The following is an 11,566-nucleotide window of genomic DNA, read 5'->3' on the forward strand; positions in this document are numbered from 1 at the left end:
GCTGAATATTTAGCAAGCTAAATAATCAAACTATTAAGCCTTAAGCTTCAATCTGAATAATTAGTAACAAGCTAAATATTTAGCCGGATACAGTTATAGTACTATGAGAATAAAGTCAATATTAAGACTTCTCATAATTTATTTTTAAATTTATTTGCTTAGCGTGCCCCTAATGCTGTGGCTACGTATCGACGACGGCTAAGATATTTTCTGAGGAGCCGCATTTGGGGTTTTCTTTGACTCTCAGCCAAAATCATCAGAACTAAGAAAAATAAATGCTGGAAAACTTTAAACTATATTTAATCTCAGACCGCTGCAGAAACTCTTACTGCGATAAATCTGTGTCATACATATGATGTGCACTTGGGCCATTACTGATAGAAAAAAGTTAATTTCCACCCCTAAAAAATCAGAAATTTTCAGATTAATTTAAAAAATTTTCTTAGAAAAAAAATCTTGGGAATGTCTGAAATGTTTGAGTTTGAAACGTCAAACATATTTGACTTTAGGGAATTTTTTGTGTTTCATAAGTGGAAAATTTGCAAGAAAAAACGGTGAAATTTTGAAATTTATTTCAGATATTTTCTAGAAAATAAAACTTAGAGAATTTTAAAAAAAAATTCTGTTTCAAGTTTAAAATTTTCAAAAGTCAGAAATTGTTTAAAAATGTTTTTTCTGATATTAATCTCATCATTTTTGAGTTATTTGGCAGAAATTTACTGAATTTCTAGTGTTCAATGACTCAAGTCAAACATCCGCTGGAAGAAAATGTGAAATTTTTAGATCCAATATTTTTTGGACTTCTGAAACTCAGAAGTCAACAAAAATCTAGAAAAATTCTGTAGTTAATTTCAAAATTTGCAAGTTTTTTCTTGCAGGTTTTCAACTTTTCAAACTCAGATATTTCCATGTTTTTCTTAAATATTTCGGAGATTAATCTGAACATTTCTGAGGTTTTTGGTGGAGATTTACTCCTCTAATCTCCCTAATATTCCATGAATTGAATTACAGAAGTTGTTAATCTACTGAAACAGTTTCTGTGTTTGCTGCTGCCTAAAAGCTCCGTCTGCACTTCATGAGCTTGTGGAAAGCCTGCTTGAAGTCGTCATTGAACGCCGTGTAGATGACGGGGTTGATGAGGGAGTTCAGGTATCCCAGCCAGGTGAAGAGGTCGAACAGAACCGGACTGAACCAGCACGTCGTGCAGATGGCGTTGACCAGCGTGCTGACGAAGAACGGCAGCCAGCAGACGATGAAGGCGCCCAGGATGATGCCCAGCGTCTTGGTCGCTTTGCGCTCCCGCGCCGCGCAGAGGCGTTTCCTCTCCAGCACGCTGTCCGCCAGCTTCACCTTCACGCTGTTCATGAACACAGGTGAGCCTCCGCCTCCACCTCCGCCTGCGTTTCCAGCCTGCAGATGCGCGTCCTGGTGGGAGGCGGAGTTCAGAGAGCAGAGCGAAGACCCCGCGGAGGTCTGGATGAGCTGCGCCGTGGTGAAGCGCTTCCCGGACGCCGGCGTCTTGAAGATGCGTGAGCGCGCCGCGACGTAGATCCTCCCGTAGAGGATGACGAGAAGCACAGTGGGGACGTAGAAGGCACCAAAGGTGGAGTACAGGGTGTAGGAGATCTTCTCTGTGTTCACCACGCACTCCGTCAGCTCGCCCTGCGCTGTGGCCTGCCGCCAGAAGAGCGGCGGCATGGAAATGGAAATGGAGATCACCCAAACGACCGCCACCATCATGGCTGCCCTGCGCATCGTGCGGTGCTTGGAGTACTCCAACGCGTCCGTGATGGCCCAGTAGCGGTCCAGCGCGATGACGCACAGGTGCAAAATGGAGGCGGTGCAGAAGGTGATGTCAGAGGAGAGCCAGATGTCGCAAACAATCTGACCGAGCGACCATGTCTTGGTCACGGTGTACACGATGCTGATCGGCATCACCAGGATGGACACCAGCAGGTCCGTGATGGCCAGAGACCCGATCAGGAAGTTGGCCGGCGTGTGGAGCTTTCTGGTCAGGAAGATGGTGGCTATGACGAAGGCGTTGGAGAGCGCGGTTACCAAGGTAACGACGCCTAGCAGCACGTAGAGGGAGACCTGCAGGCTGAGCAGCGTGCCCTCGGTCCAGGGCGGCGCTGTCGCGTTGTTTTCCGTGACGTTTTCCATAATTTCAGTTCATAACGAGATCCGGAGAAGAACCGAATGATATTTTAAAAAGAACTGGTTCATAACACATCAGATCCGTCAACATTTCGAATCATAAATACAGTCTCCGAATCGACCCGGAAGTTATCGCCATAAGCGGTAATATTGTTGTTTTGACGTAATTTTCAAGTAACGTAACGTAAAATTTAATAAATATGCATATCTACTGAATATTTAACTATGCAACTGGAAGACATTTTAAATATTCAAAATAAATACGTAAAAAACAACAAAATCATCTAGACTTATTAGCTCTTATACTTTTTTTAATAATTGTTTTATATTTTATGTTTGTTCTGATTGTGTAACTTGACTAAATGTGTCTAATTAAGTCATTTCAACCTTGTTTCGTGTAACTGTTGTGTTATCCTTTTTTCTAATTTCTAAACCAACATATTTGATCCACTTATTTGTTTTCAAACCTGTTGACTATCTGATTTGTTTATGATGTTTTTAAACTGTAATATTGCTGAAATCTGCAACACAAATCAACTTGATTGACTGATTAATAAAAATGTTAATTATTGTGTATTTTCCCAATCAAATCAATTAGTAAATTTCAAAATTTCCTTCGTTTCGCTTCGTTGTTGAGGTTAAATCCTAATCCATCGGGTCGTAACATCGTCATAATTTCCCATTTGTCAGCCATAAATCTGTTTCTCCTCTTCAGCAAAACCCAGAATTGGATGTAGGAAGATGATGACACTCGTTTCACTTTTAGCTTTTTTTTTTCCTGATTTTAGGTCCATATATCAGACTTTTTCTACGACGCTTTGAAGACAAAAACATCAGAGTTGCATGATTAATGTGAGAACTGTTTCGGTTACGGAGTCTCTTCAGCGTCCGCTGGGATTCTGGGTCATTATGCACAACTTCGCTGGAATGAGATGATAAGAAAAGGTTTTCTTTCAGTTTCCCAGAGTAAAATGTTTGTCCATTAATTTCTCCTCTTCACTGCTCTGATTATCCGGGAAAGTTTCAGCGTGGCGTCCGTAGGGATTACGATGTTTAGAGTGACTTTAATCCAGCGATGCATTAATCTTCTATATGAAACAAAGAGAAGCAGAAGGAGGGATATTAGGCATTGTTTCCTTTCCCTGTTATTTGTGTATTTCAGTGACTACACACAGAAATACACTGAAAACGGACGTATTCGTTAGTTGACACCTTAAACATGTGGAATCATAAAATAAATGGCTTTATTAGATAAATAAAAATCAATTTTGATGACATTTAGTTGTCAGTTAATCTGTCAATATTTCTGATTATTAACCGAATAAATAAACTGGCATTAAGTCAGAAACTTGGAAAGAAAAAATGTAGAATTATTGAGAATAATCTCCAAAAAATAAAAAAATAATATATATATATATATATATATATATATATATATATATCTCCCCTGTGGGACTTCCAGATTCAGACAGACAAACTGGTAATGGCGAACCAACCGGACACTGAAATATTTTAGAATTTTTTTTTTGGAAATTTCTGAGTGTGAAATGTAAAAAAAATTGCAATAAAAAGTTTTGAAATTTTTAGAAGAATCTCAGAAAGTTCTTAGAAAAATCTTAATTTTTAATGTCAAATTTTAGAGGAAAAATTCTTGAGGTTAATGTCAGAAATAATTTAGAAAAAACAGGGAAAATTTGTCAGAAATTTTCAAAATGTCAGATTGTGTTTTAGAAAAAACTTGGACATTTCTGAGTTGAAAAGTCAAATTTGTGAGATTTATTTATTTATTTTTGATTAATTTTGAGAATAATCTGAGAAATGTATAGAAAAAAACTTTTAAAATTTCTGAGTTTGAAACTATCTACAAGCAACAGCCCTTTAATTTTTCCCCATTTCAATGTATTTTATTGGGATTTTACATCACAGACTAACAAAATGAAGCATAATTATGAACTTTAAATGTTTTAACAGGTTTTATACAAATAGAAATCAGATTTAATTAATATCTGTTGATGGTAAGAAGAAAGATATTCTAAAGGGAAAGTCCCGTTTACAGGCTTTATTATTTTTTTAATCCAAAAATCATGTTGCATTTTATTTAGTAGAAAAACAAAGTGAAAACATTTTCCTTCAGCTTCACAGTTGTTTGCTGCTTCTTGTTGGTCACTTAAAGTGAGAAAGCACATTTAAGGTTGACAGTTTACTGTGGTAAAATGTGAAAAAATTGAGCTGAACTCGTTAAGTAGACTGTTTGTCTTCGGTTTTCCTGACATGCACAGCTTTTTTTTATTTTTTTTATTTAAAGGGTTAGAAAGAGCCAAGCTGGGATGTTTTATTCAGCACAGCAGAAGAAAGGAGGATATTTGAGTTAATGGTGTCTTTGCTCACTGAATCCCAACTAGCCTCGCCAACTTTCAGGCAGGATTTAGTCCTGATGCTCACAAAACATTTTTTGGTCAAATTTGTCTTGAAATATTTGATCTTGTCAGAAGATTCACATTGGGAAACAATTTTTGATCAGTTTCAGTGAAGTTTTAGCTAAAGTCACATGAGACCTTCACCCTCTAAAGATGCAAAACAAAACAAAAAAACCTGGTTATTTAAACAGCATCAACACCAAAGACCACAACGTTCACCACAACGTTTTTTAGCTGGACAGAAACAAAACCGTGACGTTCAGAACCACGCCGCTCCGCCATGACGGATGTCAAAACAGCCGATGTTTTTCATCAATAAGCTCCTACATCGTGTTGAAAGGTTATTTATAAATTAGTTTTGTTCTTCCTGATAAACAGTTTGATAAACGTCACTTGATTTCATTCATTACTATTTATTAATATCCACAAATGTAAATAGATGCAGACAAATATTTTTGATAAACATGCATAAAAAGTCTTAAAATATTATATTTAGCAGCTTAAACTCACAAAATGAATGTGTTTAGAAGGACAACTCTGCAAAAACACAAATAAGTATTTTTAGTGTAGTTTAGTTTCTAGTGCAAATGTCTTATTCATCTATAAATTAGACAAAACTAACTTATAAGTAACTTTTCAGCAAGAAATAGGAGCTTCTTTAACTCAAAGATTCATTAATAAATGGAAAAAAGTGCTGGTTCCATTGGCAGATTATTTCACTTATAACAAGATATTTTCCTATTTTATAATCAAAATAATCTGCAGTGAAACTAGAACTTTTTCATGAATATTAAAGAATTATTGACTTAAAACAAGCTCCTACATCCTGCTGAAAAGTTACTTGGAAATTAGTTCAGTCTTATTTCAACTGTAATAAGATATTTGCACTAGAAACTAAACCAGAAATACTTGGTAAAACTTTGTATTTTCAAATATTAAGTCAACAACAAAGCAAGAGTCTCTTCCAGCATACAGTTAAGAAAAACCAGCCCATTGAACGCCAGGAGCTCCGCTGGGGTTGCTAGGTAACGGGCTGGAGTCACTAGGTAACGGGCTGGGCTTGGCTGGGGTTGCTAGGTAACGGGCTGGGGTTGTCTGGGGTTGCTAGGTAACTGGCTGGGTTAGCTGGGGTTGCTGGGTAATGGTGCAGCGCCCTTACAATGTGACTCAACATGTTGTAAGTGAAATAATCTGCCAGTGGAATCAGTAACTTCTTCATGAATATTAAGGAATTATTGACTTAAAACAAGCTCCTATTTTTTGCTGAAAAGTTACTTGTAAGTTAGTTTTGTCTTATTCCAAGCGAACTAACATATTTGCACTAGAAACTAGACAAAAATACTTGGTAAGATTTTGTGTTTTTGCAGTGTAGATGTAGAAATCATAAATTCAAAGGCAACTCAGACCATATATAAAAAAATGACTCTGTCCTGCTCCCGGTTTGCTCCGTGGCATTTAAATGGCTGCTGGTTTCTCCCATCAAAGACCTGTGTGTGCTGTTTGACAGCGAGGAAAAGGCCAGAGGGAAACGATCAGCAGGCGAATGCATGGTTGACATCAAAAGACACTCAAATGATTGTGTTACTTACCCAGCACTTTAGCTTAGTTAAAAATTCAAAAGAAAAGTATAAGGTATAATTTCCTATTTAAACCAGAGGCACTGAGTGGCACGGTTGTGAAGATAATAGCCGCCGTCTGACTAATTTATCCATGAGGAAGTCATCCAGGAAGATTAGACGCTTGCCTGAGTTTTAAATTGGCACTCACTCCTGAACAACACTCTGAAATTAGAGAAAAATTCACAAGTATTTGCATTTGCCTCAAAAAGAAGCAAAGAGATAAAATAAAGAGTATAAAAACTATTATATGAATAAAGTTCAGAAGTGAGCAGCTTTGCCGTTTTGGTCAAAACCTTTAAAATGTGGTTTAAAGGTGACCTGTTACGCTTCCTTAAACACGTTATTATAAATCTATGGGTGAAACTTAACATATTCATCACATTTTCTGCTCAAAATCATTCTTAGATAATGAGATTTTAGTCTGCTCAGCTCTGCCTATTTTGAGCTGTTTTAGGACGTCCTGTCACTTTAAATCCAAATAAAATGAGGTGGCCATGCCCCCCAATGCAAAATTTACACTCACATGAAAATGGCTTCAAACACATGGGCAATTATACAACCGTGCATCTTTGAAAAGTAGAAGTGGAGCCTCCTGCACAGCCAACAAGAATGCAGCTACTGGTTTCTGGATGGTAAGTCAACAACAAAACACTTCTTGTTTTTTTTCCAGCAGCCATTGTACAGCATATACAGCGGTAAAAGCAGCTGACCAAAGGTGCTGGAACTCAGGTTGGTGGCCAGATAAAAACATCATGCCTGTCGAGGTTTCTGTAATGCCTCATTTTCCAGACATCAAAAAAAGAAACAGTTGATACAAAACAAGCAAAAAGTGAATTTTGCATATTCAATCCTCTTTAAAGACATACTAATTGATACAAGAATTTCCAGTAGATGGGAGTGATGTTGCGGTGAAAACAGCCTGATGAAGGACATCTGTGACCTGGAACTCATTTCCACCTGCGTATGACTTTCACTGCCATCTCTAAATAGTTTTAGTGAGATTTAATTGAACTCCAGTTTGATTGCCTAGAAAGTGCAGTTCATTTGGTGAAGTGTGTGAATCAAACTTGTAAAACACAAAGTCTTGTCCGCCTAAAACCCTCGGTTCAGTTGAAATGAATTCTGGTTTGGTTCGAATGCATATGTGAACACCAAGTGGACCAGAAACTGCTCCAAAACCAGGAGGTGGACTACAATGCAGGGTATTCTGGGTAAATACAATCAAAACAAACACACTAACTAGCGTGTAAAATGGCTTTCCTGACAGCTTTCACCAAAGATAAAAGGGAAATCTTATAACCACTAAGATCTGACGCTACTCCATTTTTGTTTACATTTCATAAAAATATGAAGTTTTGCTCTGTGTTTTATTTCCAGAGGTTTTTGTGTCGTTTCCTTCAGTGGTTCTTGGTGCAGCGCCCCTACAGGCCAGGAGGGGAACAGGTTGAAGGAGAACCGTAGCATCTGAAAATGCAACAAATGTTGCAATTTGTTGAAATCAAACCAAATTAACTGGACTATCAGGTATGAAAACATCTTTAAATGATGGGAATAAGGATCTTATTCTCCTTGAAGAAGTAGAGAAAGTGAGTGTTGTGCTCCTTAAAGATCGAGTCTTCATTGCACACATTAGGACTCCAGTTGGATCTCTCACTGAAGCCAGCAGGACCGTACAATATGACTTTTTCCTTTGCAGTTTAAAGCAGCATTTTTGTGACGCACGGGGAAACTGGATTGTTGAAGGTATATACTTTTGCTCTTGCTTTTCTCAGTCACACTCTTTATGGTTATTGTGCTCCAGACGGCATAACTAAGTGCTATAATCTATAATTTTCAAGGATCTGCCTCCACAGATCCTCAAGCAAGTGAAATGTCTTTGGGCCTAGCATTTAACTTTTTTGTTACATAACCCTCAGTATCTTTAAAGAAACTTAAAATAACTGCTTTATTGCGTCAGCCTCTTCAGGGATGGGACAATTCTTGTACAGCTCAACAATCCTGCCACAGTAAAAGAAAAACATAAAGCCTTTTTTTCCTCAGCTGGGAATCGGTACAGTGCAAACGCCTGACAGAAAATAACATGTAACCCGACTTTTACTTTTTAAGGCTAATAGCAGTGAAGGCCACAGAGGGCTAGAATGTTAGCTGTGCTAACTCTAAAACACTAATTGTAAATTAATATATAATTAGTGGAAGCTAATGCTAAAGCGCTAACTTCAGTTCAAATTGTGTCTGCCATTGAAAGACTGCAACCCTTATTTTGACATTCATGTTCAGTAATCTCCTTAAATATTATAGTGTCTTGTTTTCTACTGTTCATGTTTGTTTTTTGTTCATATTTGTTATTTTAAATAAAGTTATTGAGGGGGAGGAGAGAAGAAAGAGAAAGTGAGGAGAGGAAATGGAACTCACGCTCTTCAAAATAAGAGCATAAATATTAACGTCTTACTATTTGACAAATTCTTAAATGTCCATAACCAAAACTCTATTCAACTGTACGTTTACAAAACAGGCAAGTAAATTAGCACTTTAGGAAAAATTAATACAGGGGAAGCTAGTGCGCTAAATATTAGCAAAATCTCTAAAGCGCTAAACAAAAAATTACTTAGTTGTTTACGTAGTTGTTTACAAAACAGCTAAGTAAATTAGCGCTATAGAATTTATCTGGAAAAATTATTTAGGGAAGGCGAAGCAGGCTAAATGTTTTCAAAGTTAGCAAAAGCACTAAGGCGCTAAACAAAAATTACTGTTTCCAGAACAGCTAAGTAAATTAGCACAATAGAATTTGTCCAGAAATATTAATTTTGGGGAAGCTAAATGCACTAAATGGCTTTCAAAGATACCAAAACCGCTAAACAAAACATTAGCTACACTATTAGCGCATTAGCAGTTATGCCAACCGCATGCCAATAGTCATAAACATTTGATCAGAAAATGAACATCCAGAACTTAAATGTAGTTTTCAGTAATTTCCCTGTTCAGTTTGTTTCAAAGCTCAGTCTTCATCTTCATGATCCATCAGAACAAATTGTGAATATTTAAGTTTTTTAGCCATAAAAACCTTCATGAAATCTGCACTACAGACGTCTTCAGCTGCTGACAGGCTAAGCATCAACACAGCTTGCACAGCATGACTAACAACCACACTTCATTGCATCAGAAGAGACTGGTAAGTGTCTGTTAAGAGCGCTCAGCGCTGTTTTATTGAATTCACAGCGTGGTCAGCAAGCAATAAGATTGTTGTGGAGAGTCGATCAAGTCTCTTGATCTGGTTTTAAGCAGCTGCCCTGTAATATGATTCCAGTGTTTTCCTGCACACACACAAACACACACACGCACACATACACACACACACACACACACACACAAGCATGTGCATTAGCATGTTTGATGAAAACTGATTAAACTGTTTGGCCATCTATCAAAGAAGTCCAAAACAAGGCTTATCTCCAAATGGACCGGGGAACAAACAGAACCAGCTGATGAGCGTCTTAATGAATGGACGAGAGGAAAAGATTTGTCTGGACGCTGCCCCTCGTAAAATATATTACGGCTACATCTGGCCTTGAAATTGAAGATCTAATACAGCGAGGCGTGGCTCACACTGCAAAAACACAAAATAGGACCAAGTATTTTTAGTCCAGTTTAAGGTACAAATAAGACAAACAACCTATAAGTAACTTTTCATCAAGGCAATAGGAGCTTGTTTTAAGGAAACAGAGTGTAGATGAACATGTGCTTGTTCCATTAGTTTATTTCACTGGTCAGGGGTGTCCAACATGTGGCTCAAGGTCATTTGTGGCCCTTGGAATGATTTTTTTGTGGCCCTCCCAACTGCAAATCAAAAGTAATCCAAATTTGGCTCATAGATGCAGGTGGAGACTTTTAATTTGTAACCAGGGTCAAAATTGTCAACAACATAATTTTCTTACACAGAAAAATGTAAAATACACACAAAGTATTTGTGTCTTTATAACCAAGTTTTAACAAAAGGTAAAACCAGAGACTTTTACTGAAAAGCTGACTCTGCTGCATCCAGATCAGCTTTTATTCTTTATTAAACTAAATATAGCAAACATTTTGAAACGTTCACACTGCAGCCTGAAGTGACTCAATTCCGATTTTTTGACGTAATGCGACCTGTATCTGATCTTTTTATGGCAGTGTGAACAGCACAGGTCGGATTCTTTTCCGAATGTGATCCATATCCGATACGTATCCGATTCAAATGCGACCTAACGTCCAGGTCGCCTTCATCCGAACTGAACGTCACTGATTCTCAACAAATCTCACTCTTCTGCGTCCTGATAAGTGCAAGTGGGAAGAAAAACAACAACCATGACGGATTATATGAAGATTAAGTTGTTAATATGCTGCTCCGGCCGGACAACAACTTCTGATATGTAAGCTAAGCTCCACCGTTAGCCTCCATGTTTACTTCCGCAAACACTGAGCACTTCTTCTTCTTTTTATGGCGGTTGGCAGAACACTGAGCTGACGCTATGGCGCCCTCTACTGCGCATGCGGGACACTTTCAGGTCGTTTGCCCGTTTACACTGCAGAACGCATACAGGTCGCATTTACTGGCAGTGTGAACGGTCCCGGCAAAAAAATCGGAATTGCCAAAAAATCAGAATTGAGTCACTTAAGGCTGCAGTGTGAACGCACCCAAAGTGACCCAAATCCTGCTCTTATTACTGAAAATAAATTTAGTCAATTAAGACCAAAACTAGGCATCTGTTTTAATACAGCAAACAATCAAAATTAAAGTAGTGAGAAGTCGTCAATTTCTGACAGAAAACACAGAAAATATGAGAGTAAAATCAGAAATTTTCTTGAAAAATCAAGGAAATTTGGGAGAAAAAAAAAATCAAAATTTTAGATTAACACATGGTAATTTCTGAATATCAAATGTTGACATTTTTTTCAACAATTCTTCTAGAAAATTTAAAAGTTTAGCCAGAAATTTTCAGTTTTAGATTGAAATTTACTAATTTTTGTTCTTTTTTTAACACATTGGTCCACGACTAATTTTGAGTCTTTAATTTTGGCAAACATAGCAGAAAGTTTGTACACCCTTGTTATGAGTGAAATAATCTGCCAATGGGACCAGTACTTTTAGCCAAAATTAAGGAATTATTTACTCAAAATAAGCTAAAAAGTTACTGGTAAGTTACTTTTGCCTTATTTCAAGATATTTGCACTAGAAACTAAATCAAAAATACTAGATTTTGTGTTTTGCAGTGTAAAGCTCTACAGCATGAATTTTCCTCGTCAACAAAAATAGAAAAACAATTGTAATAGAAAAAAAAATCAAAATTCTTACTCTGAAGGCCATGCAGATGCTTGGTTGTTGGTCTGAAACGGTAATCC

The 11,566-nt window shown here is 37.4% G+C and overlaps 1 protein-coding gene across 1 annotated transcript; it reads right to left on the reverse strand.

The window, feature by feature from the left end:
* Nucleotides 1-665: 665 nt before the first annotated feature.
* htr1d (5-hydroxytryptamine (serotonin) receptor 1D, G protein-coupled) lies at nucleotides 666-2,184 on the reverse strand. Its single transcript, XM_015029423.1, has one exon. It carries the CDS (start codon nucleotides 2,161-2,163, stop codon nucleotides 1,054-1,056), a length of 1,110 nt encoding a protein of 369 aa, XP_014884909.1. The 5' UTR covers nucleotides 2,164-2,184; the 3' UTR covers nucleotides 666-1,053.
* Between the last annotated feature and the right edge of the window lie 9,382 nt (nucleotides 2,185-11,566).

The sequence above is a fragment of the Poecilia latipinna genome, unplaced genomic scaffold (assembly GCF_001443285.1).
Source record: "Poecilia latipinna isolate Pla-1442-1.1 unplaced genomic scaffold, P_latipinna-1.0 Scaffold153, whole genome shotgun sequence".
NCBI lineage: Eukaryota > Metazoa > Chordata > Actinopteri > Cyprinodontiformes > Poeciliidae > Poecilia > Poecilia latipinna.